Source organism: Cibotium barometz, chromosome 1, assembly GCF_041138505.1.
Source record: "Cibotium barometz isolate CiBa-2024 chromosome 1, ASM4113850v1, whole genome shotgun sequence".
Lineage (NCBI taxonomy): Eukaryota > Viridiplantae > Streptophyta > Polypodiopsida > Cyatheales > Cibotiaceae > Cibotium > Cibotium barometz.
The window spans coordinates 10290626-10304489 of record NC_141046.1 but is presented as its reverse complement, the minus strand read 5'-3'; the positions used below and the strand labels follow the sequence as shown (position 1 = coordinate 10304489).

General features: G+C 47.3%; 1 protein-coding gene across 2 annotated transcripts in view; it reads right to left on the bottom strand.

Annotated features, from left to right (window-relative positions):
• The window catches only part of LOC147641589 (Rhodanese/Cell cycle control phosphatase superfamily protein), a 70901-nt gene extending 57621 nt beyond the window's left edge, over positions 1-13280 (bottom strand). Inside the window, exons 1-5 of one of the 2 annotated variants that reach the window (XM_086791828.1) lie at positions 13026-13280; positions 12459-12697; positions 11313-11463; positions 11143-11228; positions 10953-11057 (exon numbers count right to left, since the gene is read on the bottom strand). In XM_086791828.1, the coding sequence (XP_086647954.1) occupies positions 10953-11057; positions 11143-11228; positions 11313-11463; positions 12459-12697; positions 13026-13138 (694 nt within the window). In that variant the 5' untranslated portion in view covers positions 13139-13280. The remainder of the gene's footprint in view (positions 1-10952; positions 11058-11142; positions 11229-11312; positions 11464-12458; positions 12698-13025) is intronic. The other variant, XM_086791889.1, reaches the window with a different exon arrangement.
• Positions 13281-13864: the final 584 nt, after the last annotated feature.

Here is a 13864-nt window from a genome sequence, read left to right as displayed (position 1 = left end):
GCGGAAGACCGAGAAGGGTGAAGACTCCTCAGCAGCAATCATGAAGACTCCAGCTTTTGTGCACCTGGAGGTGATGGACACCGATGCTTCATTTTCTTCAGGCAGGGAGGAGATTGGAAGACTCTCCGCAAAGGATACTCGGGAGTGGATTCTCGATACTGGTGCTTCAAGGCACATGACTCCTTCCCGTTCCGGTTTACAGGATCTCTGCAGGCTTTCTGGTCATATTCTTACTGGTGATACGTCCACTATCCCAGTTCACAGTGAGGGCACGATGGAGATAGTTCCCGATGGCGGGGGGGAAGCATTCCTCCCAGGTGTTGTATGTTCCGGCTCTTGGTTTTCATCTGTTGTCAGTGCATCAGGTTTGCAAGACTGGCGTACGGGTGGAGTTTGATGAGCATTTTGTTGCTCTCCGGGACAAAGCAACAAGCCAAGTGGTTTGGGAAGGTGGAGTGGAGAATGGAGTTTATAGGCTTTCAGCACTCTCTCTCCCAGGTCCTCAGGTTTGTGATGAGTGGCAGTCTAGTGATGGCCACTTGTGTGTGGATCGCTGCAGGTGCGGGCTTTCCGAGACCAGGTGGTGGATAGCTTGCCAGTAGATGGCAGCAATTGGCAGGAACTTTCCAGTACTGATGTTGGTAGTTCTTGTGTTCGTGAGTCAGAGGAAGCTGAACAGGTCACTTATGCTCTGATGTCTCGTAGTGTTCGGGACATAGAACTTCCAGTAGTTGAGGATGTTCTCTCCACGGGGACCTTTCGGAAAGCCAGGCAGGTGGCAGGTGCTTACTTGCAGAAGGAGGTGGTTTCTCCAGCCTTTGTGGTTCCGGATTCAGAGGGGGTGGTTGACAGGTTTCATCACGTTTCCAGGACTTGCTTGTGCACCGTAACAGGTGGTGATCCTTGTGAGAAGTGTGACGTCTCTGTGACTCAGAAGCTGTATGGTTCATTGATATGGTTGATGGACACCAGATTGGACGAGAGCTTCCTGATGAGGCAATTGAGCTCATGGTTGCAGATGTCTCTTTGGGAGGCAGGATTGCGTTTCCTGTGGTTTCTGCGGCATGCGAAGGATCATGGACTCTTGTACACAGGAGGGGGATTGTTTGATGGAGTCCGACTCCACGGTTGGAGTGACTCGGTTTGGGGAGGAGATCCGGACACGAGGAGATCTACTTATGGCCCAGGAGCAGTTTAACGGAGCAGGAGGAGGTTACATTGCAGGTTTGGGCTTCCACTGGAGGAACCCATGGACATCCAGAGGCACTTTGTTCGTGAACAGATCGTTGTTGCTGATGACATCTTGCTGGAGTTCTGTTCGACAGAGGACAGTACGGTGGACCTCTTCACGAAGTCGCTCTCTCAGGACTTGCTCAAGCGGCACCCCAGCTCCCAGTGGTTGGTTACACAGCCAGGAGCTGAGAGGGGGTATTAGAAGTCATCTCCTGTCTAGATTTATACACCAAGGCCTTTGTTGTGGGTGTGCCCGCCCTTATGAGGTGTTTTCCCATTTTTCCCCACTCTCCGCATTTTTCCCCTATTTTTTCCCATTTTTCTAAGGCTTGGGAGGGCTGCCAGATGATGCTAGGAGCACCCCAGTGCTGCCCGACTGGATGTTCATCAGTCGTGGGCTTCAGGGCTGCTGGCCGATTGGTTTTCATCAGTCGTGGGCATCTGTATGCTGGCCGACTGCATTTATGCAGTCGTGGGACCTTTTCATCAGTCGTGGGCATTCTTTCTGCTGGCCGACTGCCCTCTATGGGATGTATATATAGGCCCCCAGTCCCCATACCTTATTTGTATCATTTCTCGGGATCTTCTTGTGTATATAGAGCAGAGTTACACGCCTACATCTCTCTCTCTCTTGTGCTGTTTTTCTGCTTGCGTTTTTTGCTCGTGTTCCCAGATTTGGTCATCATCTCCGCTGCGTATTCTGACAGTATCCTTTGGGGCGGGCGAGGGGACTGCGGAAGAGTCCCTCTGAGGTGAGGCGGGAGGGACCTCCATCAGAGTCTGAAGCTGAGTCGAGGGCGAAGCGGAGACGGAGGGTCCTGCAAGAACCAAGCTGCACGAAAAGGGAGGGGGGAGAGCAGAGCGGGGAGGGAAAGACCGAAAGCGAGGGGGGGAGGGGCGGATGATAGAGGAGAGAGAAAGGGGGGGGGAGAGGGGAGGGGAAGCGGGGAGGGAGCGGGAGCGGGCAGCGGGAAGGGCGTGATAGGGGGCGGGAAGGGCGCGAAAGGGGATGGGCGAAAAGGGGGGAGAAGGGCGCGAAAGGGGGGCGGAGGGGCGCGAAAGGGGGAGGGGGCAGGCGGGCAAGGGCGGGACGCGGAGGGGGGGGGGCGAGCAGGCGGGGACGAAGGAGAGGGCGAAGGGAGAAGGCGAAGGCGAGGGCGAGGGCACGGGCAAAGGCAGGCAAGCGAGGGGCGAGGGCGAGGGCGAGGGCGAAGGCAAGGGACGAAAGCGATGGCGAGGGCGAAGGCGGGCAGCAAGCTCGAGCGGGGGGGGGGGGGGGGGGGGGAGCGAGAGCTTCAGCGAGCGCTGCAAATTCTAGTCAACTCTTCATCTTATGTGAGCATTTACTCATTTTTGGGAGGTTTTTCTTTTATAAATTGGCTCATTGAACACTAGATTGGACTTGAGCTTCTCTGTGGGGCTGTTGAGCTCTTTTATGCAAACACCATTGAAGTCTCATTGTTGGGACGCAAGATTGCGGATCTTGCGGTATCTGCAGAGTTTAAAGGATCTAGGACGCTTTTACACAGGAGGGGATGGAGTCAGGCTCCAAGGATGGAGTGACTCAGATTGGGGAGGAGATCAAGACACGAGGAGATCTACTTTAGGTTACAGTTTTACGCTCGGCTCAAGAGCAGTAAGAGGCAGCCAACTATTGCCCTATCTTCGACAGAGGCAGAGTACCGGGCTGCTTGTGGTGCTGCTTGCGAGGTTGTGTGGCTGCGGAGGCTGCTAGGCGAGATTGGGTTTCCACAGCAGGAGCCCACAGTCATCCCGTGTGATAACCAGAGTTGTATAGCTATTGCTCGGAACCCAGTCTTCCATGCCCGGACCAAGCACATAGAGATACAGTACCACTTTGTACGTGAAGATCTTGGCTGGTGACATCTTGCTACTTTATTGTTCGACGGAGGACAATGCAACGGACCTCTTCACGAAGTCTCTACCTCAGGCTACGCTCAGGCGGCACTCAAACTCCCTAGGGTTGATTTCACAACCAGGAGCTGAAGCCTGAGAGGGGGTGTTAGAAGTCATCTCCTATCTTTATCAGACACCTGGGTCTCTGTTGTGGCTGTGCCCGCCCTTTGTAGGTGTTTTATCATTTTTCCTCACTCCCTGTATTTTTTTTCCCCATTTTTCCCTATTTTTCCAGGGTGTGGGAGGCAGTGTAGGACCTGTCGGCTGTACCAGGTGCTGGCCGACTGGTCACAGGCAGTCCCAGTTGCTCTCTGCTGGCCGACTGCACACGTGTGAGGGCCGACTATGATATGCTGGCCGACTGATGTTTTTTCAGGTCGTGGGCATTTCATGTCCAGTCGGCTGTCCATCTACTGGCCGACTGCATTCATGGGGCCATATAAAATGGCCCCATAGCCTATTGTATCTTGTTTTCATTGCGGGATCTTGTGTATAGAGAAGAGTTACACGCCTATCTCTCTCCTTCTCTTGTGATGTCTATTTTCTACACTCTACTTGCTCTTGTGATCTCAGATTTTGTTATCATCTCCCCTGCATATTTTGACAGAAAGATCTCCGAGACGAGCTTGCTGTTTGTGGCATGGACATCTCCACAGAGGATATGGCTATTCGCCTGCTTTCCAAACTTCCAGAGAGGTTTGATGCATACTTTCAGTCTCTGGTTTCTTCTCCTCGTCCTGTTCTAGTTACTTGGGGGAGGAAGTTCTCCCCTCCGTTATGCAGCTTGAGTCTCGCTTTGAGGAGCGGACTGGCACCTCTAGTGGCCCTGATGGAGCTTTAACAGCACGAGATAAAGGGAAGCCTCAACAACAGAAAGAAAAAGGGGGTTCTGACAAGAACTCCAAGGATTCCGACAAGGATAAAGACAACAAATCTTCAAAGAATAAGGACATTGAATGTCATTATTGTGGCAAGAAGGGTCACAAGTCAACCCAATGTCACAAGAAGAAGCGTGATGAAGCAGCAAAGAACTCTTCCTCAACGGCGGTGTCTCAACCCAAGAAGGATGATGGCATTCTTCTCTTCGCAGGTACTCAGCGTATACTTGCTCTTGTGACTTCTCAGTCACGGTCTTGGATTGTTGATAGTGGTTACTGCTCATATGACACCCCATCAAGATTGGTTCGAGGACTTCACTGCCAGATCAGGCGAGATCACTCTGGGTGATTCTTCTTCTGTGCCAATGCATGGTCATGGCACTATCCCCATCTTCCGTTCTGACAAGGACAAGAGGTACTTCTCTGACATTCTATATATTCCAGATTTGGCTTTTAACCTTTTAACAATGAGTGCTCTTACAGCTCAGGGTGCGGAGGTGATCTTTTCTCGTTATGACATTACCATTCGTGATAAGGCGACTGGTAGCATCTTGCCTCAGGGAGTCCAAGATAGTGGTTTCTACAAGTTGACCGCTCTGCTTTCTTCTGGTGCTTCTTCTGCTCTTTGGCATGCTCGGTTTGGCCATTTGAGCTATCAGCTTCTGCAGCGAGCTTCGAAGGATGGGTTGGTTGAGGGATTACCGACCGTCAAGGCTCCGTCTACTGCTTGTTCCTCTTGTTTACAGGCGATGCAACACCAAGCTGCCTTTCCGAGGAGGCGACACAGATCTTCGACATCACTTGCTCTCATTCATGCAGACTTATGTGGTCCTATGAGTACCGTGTCTTTGAGTAAGGCATTGCACATGCTCGTGATGGTGGATGATTTTACCAGATATACTTAGGTTTTCTTTCTGAAGACCAAGGATGAGACTTTTCAGCACTTCTATGATTGGAAAGCTGAGGTGGAAAAAGAGACCGGTCACTCGGTCAAGGCTCTCAAGACCGATGGAGGGGGTGAGCTCACATCCCAGGAGTTTCAGCAATATTGCAAGACACATGGCATTCGGAGACAGCTTACTACATCATATACTCCATCACAGAATGGAGTTGCCGAGAGGAAGAATAGGACCATTATGGAGATGGCCCATGCTATGCTTGAGCATTCTTCATTACCTCGACGTTTCTGGGCTGAGGCGGCTTCCACTACTGTCTACATTCAGAACAGGTCTCCTACTGCTGCTGCTCTTCCCGACAAAACTCCATACGAGGCTTTCCATGGAGAGAAGCCCTTCGTTGTTCATTTCCGGATATTTGGGTGTACGGCGTATGTTCATGTGCCTAAGGATCACCGCTCCAAGTTGGACTCGAAGTCTCAGCGCATGACTTTTCTCGGATACAACACTGAGTCTAAGGCATATCGTCTTTATGATCCTCATGCCAGTAAAGTTGTTGTGAGCCGTGATGTGGTGTTCGACGAGACTCCTACATCTTCAGAGGGGGGTGGTGAGCTTCTGCTTCCTTCACCTCCGTCTCCGCCTCCTCCTCCTCCTCCTCCTCCTCCTCCTCCTCCTCCTGCTCCCGCTGCTTCTGTTACACCTCCAGCTGAGGATACTCAGTCAAATGATGATGACCCTGCTCCTCCTCCGGCGAGTTCGAGCAGATCTGTACCTGGTTGGTATTATCCGACAATTCATGATTCTGGGTTACGTGAGCTTCCTTCTGCTCCACCACCTAGTTCTCTCCGGCGTTTTTCCAGAGTTACACGGAAACAAATTCATGAGGGCAACATGTTTGTTAATTATGCTCTTATGTCTACAATCATTAATGGTCTTTCTGATCCCACTTCTATAGACGAGGCTCTTTCACATGAGCCTTGGCGTCGTGCTATGCAGGCAGAGCTGGATGCTATCGGACGGAATGGCACTTGGATTTTGGTGCCTCGGCCTCTGCAGCGTAAGGTGATTGGTGTGCGTTGGATTTTCAAATCAAAGTTCCGAGCTAATGGCAACTTGGACAAGCACAAGGCGAGGTTGGTTGTTGCCAAGGGTTATGCTCAGTACCTTGGTGTCAACTTCGATGAGACCTTTGCTCCGACGGCTCCGACGGCCTGGATGACTACCATTCGCACCGTTCTTGCACTTGCAGGACATCATAGATGACCTGTTTTCCAAATGGACGTCAAGTCAACTTTCCTGAATGGAGAGCTTACACAGGAAGTTTATATTGATCAGCGCCAGGATTTGTTGTTCCGGGCAAACAGGATCATGTGTACCGGCTGAAGAAGACTTTATATGGTCTAAAGCAGGCTCCGTGGGCTTAGTACCAGCGAATTGATGAGTTCTTTCAAAAGCTCGGCCTGCGTCGTTCTCACGCAGATTCGCACCTTTATATCCTCCTTGAGAGGGGGTTGATTGTTATCATTGTGGTCTATGTTGATGACCTCATCTTTACAGGTTCTTATTCTGTGCGGATCCGTTCTGTTATGGATGCTTTGGCGACAGAGCTTTGGCAGTCTACTGTGGCACTTTCCTCTACCGAGGCAGTTTGTTATGCTGCATGTGAGGCGATATGGTTGCGGAGATTATTGGAGTAGCTCGACTGTCCTCCTACCAGATCTACTCTTTTGTGGTGTGACAATTAGAGTTGCATCGCCATCGCTAAGAACCCTGTGTTTCATGCTCGTACGAAATGAAATTCATTGAGATTCAGTATCACTATGTTCGTGACCGGGTTCTTGCTAGAGATTTGTGTTTGAAGTATTGTCCTTCCGCGGAGAATGTTGCAGATTTGTTCACCAAGCGGGTTTCTCACGCTTCCTTGGCTCCTCATCTTCGGATTCTTGGAGTTTGTTCAGCACCTGGTGCTGAGAGGGGGTGTTAGCACATTCATCCCCAGATTCTGCTCTTTTATGGTGCCCATTTGGTCCCTTTAGCATGGCCCTTGCTTGTGGGCTGGACACCCCTTTTTCTACTATTTTTCTGGGATTTTTTCCAGCCTTTCTGGCATTTACCAGTCGGCCATGTCCAGTAGCTCCAGTTGGCCTGTTTTGCAGCTCCAGTCGGCCAACATTCCCTTACTATAAATAGTGGGTGCTGGCCTCTCTTTTCTCATTCAGTCTTGTACATATTTTGCTCCCTCACTTATGAGACTATCTGTGTCTCTTGCTTGGGACTGCTTTGCTTCAGTATATTCAGCATAGTTCTCTCCATATCTCTCTCTCTCTCTTGCACTCTCAGTTCAACACATTCTAGTGCCACGTTGCTTCCGCTCTGTGCACTCTTTCAGCTCCTACTAATCCACCATAGTGTCCTTGCTGCCTTGCAAACTCTGACAAATGGATCCTCTTGATCTTTGAACGATGATCCTAATGAATGCCTAATGAACCTATTTACAGGGAAAATGTATGAATTCCGAATGAACCTATTTACAGGGAAAATGTATGAATGCCTAATGAACCTATTTACAGGGAAAATGTAAGAATTCCGAATCAAGTCGGTTTTCCCTTTTTTTCCACAAAACATTACATATACCTAGATGAATCTAGGAACATGCCCAAATTCACCTTTTAGGAACATGCAAGTTATATACTCATGGTAGTCAACCCACGAGACTATATAACTATCAACTCCATTATGCATAGTATGGACTAGATACTACGACATCCCCACTAACGTCATCAGTGCCCAATAGTGGGTGTAGAACTTTGTATCAAGATATGCTCTCACACACGCACTCCACACACACTTTTTTTTTTTTTGGTAATGTCTAGTGCAGTATATTTATATGTTCACAAATTTACAAAGATGGGAGATCTCCATAAAGGAGAGGAACCCAAATGTCAGAAACATAAACAGAAGAGCTCTATGCAAGAAGCATCCATATCACCCTCATGGCAGGCATCATATAAGGATTGCCGCAATGAGGCTCTGAAGAATTCATATGACTGTTGATTCAGCCTACCCAAGTATGCCATGTTGTGCTCACTCCAAATTGTCCAAAGAGCCCAATATCTCACCCAGAAAAGATATAGTGAGTATTGGGACAAAGACTGCAATAATCTGCCAAAGAGCCAAAAATGTTTCCCAAATCTGTGACTCGGGAATCGGAGCCGAAGATAGCCTGAAATTCTGCTGAGGAGGGTCCTGGAACAAGGACATTGCCACAGCAGATGAAGAAAGGTCTCTGAGGGAGCTGAACATCTTAGACATGTGGATGGTGCAATGTGACGTTTGGCAAGTGTGACCCCAACTGATAATGTGCCTGTCAAACATCTCCAAAGAAAGAGTCTTTGCTTCAGTGGCATTTTACACTTCCATAACATGAGGAGATTCTTCCGCCACCAAGAGAAAGCCTCACTCCACACACACACACACACACACACATAAGAGCATATATTCACACAAAGCCCTTCATATTGAGTTTCTGTCAAACCTCCGGAGATGCAAGGCAGACTCAGCCATAAAGAAGCCTAGCACTAAGGGAAGTCGCAAATAGAAAAAATTAGTACAGCAAATAAGTAGTTGATAGGGCAAATGCACCGCTAAAGATAGAAAGAATAAGCACAATATCAATTGGCCGCAACTCACACGAAAACTTCACAATGTGAAATCTGCATGTCCGTTAATACGGCTTAAATATATATCTAGATGAATCTAGGAACATGCCCAAATTCACCTTTTAGGAACGTGCATGTTATTTACTCATGGTAGTCATATATACTTTCCACAAAACATTGTGCAAAAAGTCATATTTTGTGTCCAAACTATTCCCAAAAACTTCCACGAGCTTGTAGGGCTGCAAAATCCGCTCTAAATCTAGCCATACATTTGCTAATGAGAATATCCACATCTATGAGCATCGAGATGGACGGATGCACATGACAGGGCACTTGGAAAAGCAAAGCCCCCAAAGACATCTCTCGTCCTCGTGCGCACGTCTATTGGGAACCAGGCATCAATCCCCCCCCCCTCCTTTTATCGTCCTTCCTTTGTCTTAGGGGTTGCCCTGAAAGGCCACGATATGGGGAGCCACCCCGAAGGAACTCGTGTCCACCATGAATGAGGGCTGTTCAAATGGCATGGACAGACTCTACACGTGGGGTGGAAGTTCCCTCAATAGCCTTGGGGTACCATGCCCCATCACACCAGCTAGGCTGTGAGGCCACTGATTATCTTTCATCGGGAATCTAAGGGCTTAGTTGAGGCCCCAATGAGTCTTAGGTACGTATCTTTCCTTGATGACTATGATCTGCTAATATCCAATTAGAGTACAATGCTTGTGCCATCCTGCTTGCGGTCTCCATGTCCAAACAACCACTCTTCCGGACATAAATCGGGTATTTAGGCAAACTTGACAGCACATATGCAAGATTCTTGGCTGTCCTTGTGTTGTTGGGTCCAAGGGGTGGCACCAGATCTCCCATTCTACTTCGAAGCACAAACAATGGTAGGGCTATGAAATACCAAACGGCGGCTCTCTTGGGCATGCAGAGCCCTTGACCTTTCTTGCTTGGAGACACAGATGGGATCACATGGTGTTAAACCCACTCACTGTGACTCATCCCCCCAGCCCCTCATATGTACTTTCTCATCAAGAATGGCCAGCCATGATGAGTCCCCCCACCCCCCACCCCCCGGCGGCCCCGCCCCCTGTGACTAGAATTCTCTAATCCATGCCCAATGCCCATAAAAGTGCAGGGCACTAGCAGTGCCTAATGCCTGCCTCCCCCAAATTGTTTGAATCAATCCCGTTGAGACACTATCCAGAAACTACCCCCTGCGAGACAATCTCGTTTTGTAAAGTTTGCTCCTAATAGCCATGGTTGTTTCTCATACCGGTACGAACCTATTCGTACCGTACGGTACGAGTCCCCCCCCCCCCACCTTGAGAAAAAAATTTCCAAATGCTCAAAAAAAAATAGAAATCCTGCTCAACGAAGATCCCAAATGCCCGCAATACTTCGCCACTTTCGTATTCATCGGACTCCACTCAGTATTCCATATGGGGTTGATGAGAGACCTAAAAAATCTGGCAAGGTAGACTAGTAGTGTACACTTGATTGGTAGGATGAGAGAATCTAGCTACATCACTTGGAGATCCCTCGTATAGGTAGGCTAGACAGTCAGACCCTCAAGTTATGTATGAGGGAGAAGATTTGGATAGGGTCATTTTGATCTAAAGAGGAGTCCCTAAACCTATCACCCTAGATGCACTGCTCGTATTTGTGCAAGGACAGCATAAACACTACACTGGAAGACCTTTTACCCATGAAGGGTCTTTTTTGGAGACAATTGGGAGATCCAACTAGGAGAGACACATCTCCATGTTCTGGTTCCTCAAGCACTGTAGACTCCTCCCCCCTCCCACCCCAACCTTCCCTCACATTCAAGCTTGAAGCTCCATAGTTCGTAAGTGCTTCTTTTTTTTTAACATATTTTATCGTACGGTATCCGAAAATTTCATATCGTACCAAAAATTCCCGTATGGTATCGTATTTTCGTACCGTGACAACTATGCCAATAGCCCATCATTCATTGGGCACTTTCCCTTGGGCAGACTTGACTGAGCCTCATAGATTCTAAGCTACCAGAAATTGCATCAAGGAATCAATGAGATTTCACTAATCTATTGGGGATACAAACCACACTAGGGTAATTGTTTGTATGTCCTTATGAACTGCCAATTCCACATCCTGTCTGGTTGTCTCATAGATGTAGACCATTGCAATCCCAAGCCTCAATCTGGGCTAAGGAACAAGCCAAATACTTTTAACATTTTTGTCTAAGGGATCAGGTGAAGCCAACGCCGTTCCACAAGGCATACCGATGAGCAACATAGCGAAGGTACAACAAAACCAGGAAGCACATGGAAAGATAATGTTTCATTCTTCAATGTGTAGAATATTATATTGAAGACACTTACCAATAAGGACTGTTCCAAGGACTGTAGAAATCTTGCCTTGAATTGTAACTAAACCCCCTTTTCCTGCATCTTGCAGGTCCTGAGGTCCTTCTTTCTCAAAAAGTCCTGTTCACAGAAGAGTTAACATGTATTCAACAAGTCAACATATCAAGCCTGAAGTCCCAACCACATTAACTTCTTAGACTCAGACCTGGATTCACTTTCTGTAAACCCGAGCTTATGTAGGCTAAATTTTGAAACCCTGCTTGTTCAAGCTTCTCTGCTGCTGCCCCAGATCTGTTAACAGATACCATACAGTTCTAAGCTTAGAAGGGTTTTGAAGTAGTGGGAATATATTCGGCAACACAGTGACATCCCCACCTTAGACCCTCTTGGCAAACGAGCAGCACCTTGCTGTCTTTTGAAAACTTCTTCTCCACTGAAGACAAGAAGTCTGGGTTGGGCTTTGTGAATGCCAAACCATAGAACAGACCAGAGAAGTTATTGTGCAGAGTCCTATTTACTATTGTACCTGCAAGCCATTGTGCCCTGTCAGATGAAGGTCTGCCACATGAATGAGCTTCTAGAAATCAAGAAAGGCCAAAACAAAAACAACAGCCAACTATGCTCCTGACAATCATTCATTACAGACAGATGAGCAGAAGAACACATTTGCTCATAGATACCTAGGCCATTTCCTGTCTCAACAAAACCTTAACTTCATAAGAATCCACTCACAAGGCTTCAGACAATCAACTCCAATAGCATAGCATAAGATTTCTATCACCTCCCTATCTACACACATTCATTGATGAAAGCATGTCCACCTTAAATCCTAGTGTTGAGTTTCTATCACCTAGAGAGAGTAACGGGCAGACCCAGTAACCATGAGGGCTAGGACCAAGAGCAAAGCCAAACAAATGAAAAGAGCATCTAGCATCTGGGTAACATTATCAAAGGTGGTGCATCATGAAGAGAGTTATGCCCACTGGCTTCACAACATTTCGAATTTCAGCCCAACCCTTACAATAAATGTAACACTTTTGCATGGAATGATGCACGTATTTCTGATCATACAGGATGCAGCAAAAGCCAAAGCACATTCTTAAGCATGCAGGCTGCAATTACACCCAAATCTTCCAACTTCCTAGCAAGAAGGATGAGTACAGATTCACAAGATCCAGGCTCAGCCATAGCAACTGTGCTAGGAATGCACAGACGGGCCTTCCAAAGGATGATAAAGAAGACTAGAAGAGTAGCTCAAGCATTTCTATCTTGATGACGAGAGATGGGACATTCAGCATACACAATTCCTTGAAGAGTGTAACAAGAGCAGCTTCATTATTCAGTTCACATCATTCCACCCATAAATTAGCTGGGCATGAAAATTAACACAGTATCCAAATGATTATGATACATCAATGCATCATTACACCCAAAAATAACTATGGTTATGATGCCCCTACCCACAGCAGGAGACCTGCAATTACACTGAGATTCTCCTGGCTTCTATGATGAACATATTACCTATATCATTGTCGGTGTTCTCAATGTAGACTGGAATGTGAACACTTGGGACAATGTGGGCCTTCTCATACTGAATCCTGTCCCTGATATCCAAAACTGTGTAGCCTTCATCAGCCACAAGCCTCTTAGCCTCAACTCCATCCACATACTTTACTTCTGCCTTCACAGAGAGCGACCGTGTTGGGTTCTGTGCGCATTGAAATCTCTTGCTGAGCTGTAGGTGTCTTGTCGTACAAGAACTGCAAACACAAGAAAGGGGCCGTCATAAGTTTGGCCATTCTAGTCCCAGTCGGCTGTAAAATGAGCACAATCTGTAGGCCGTGGCCCATCTCAGACTGCATGTAACTTCGATTTCTTAATCTGCATTAACCAGATAAGAGCATAGCCCATCATCCTTTTGGGCTATTAAGGAGTAATTTCGTAAACAGGCTCGACAAACCATGTTTAATTTCCACCTTGCTGGTCGCTATGCATTCAGATAGGCTCAAATCCATGGTAAAAGCAAGTAGTGATGACAACAAATCAGCATTGGTGAGTAAAACCGACAGTGGATGGCGATGAAGGTACCTGAAGAGGAGTGATGACTGCAAAGAAGAGTAATGGGAGAGAGAGGACGAGGCATGTGAAGATGGAGGGATGCTGGCTACAGTAGAGAGAGAAGATACTGTGAGTAAAGCCATGGTTATGTAATACTGGACACACCACACACGCAGACTCTATCTCTGTCTTCCTCTATTGTTCTTTTTTGCTGAAAGTGGATCCCCTTATTCCAGCAACCCTGTTTGCTATGCCCAGTCACCTGCCCACAGAGCTTCGTGAAACTTGGACATATCTCAGAGTGGAGAGCCACCCAATCCTATTTCTTCAACATATCTCACATAGGATCACACCAATCATATTGGGCCATGTGGACGACTATTTGATGTGGATTGTCTCTTATTATAAGTTTTTATAAATATAAATTATAAATGTATGCCATGTACCTTAGTTTACAAGAGGATTGAAATAGAGTGGGTGTGTTTTCAGATTACCCCCCTCTTATTGTGAAGGCCAATATCAAAAATCTTGTGGTGGAGGACAGGGTTGTTTTTTTCGACATCCATCAAGGCTGTTTTTGTACATACAACTGATCAAAACAACCAAAGTTCACAAAACACACACACACACACACATATACTACTAGTTACATACTACAAGCTATGGCTGAAATTTGAGGGTCCACCCAAACCTTCAATTTGAAGGCCATAAACTAGGTTGAGCTTAAAATGTGTGTGTGTGTGTGTGTGTGTGTGTGTGTGCGTGCGCGCAAAATTTATAAGAAATTTCAAAATAGCAACCTTTTGTGGCCTTATTTTGCAACCCTATTTTCTAAGAGGCCTTCTCTAGAAGGTTTGAAGGGCTTGATG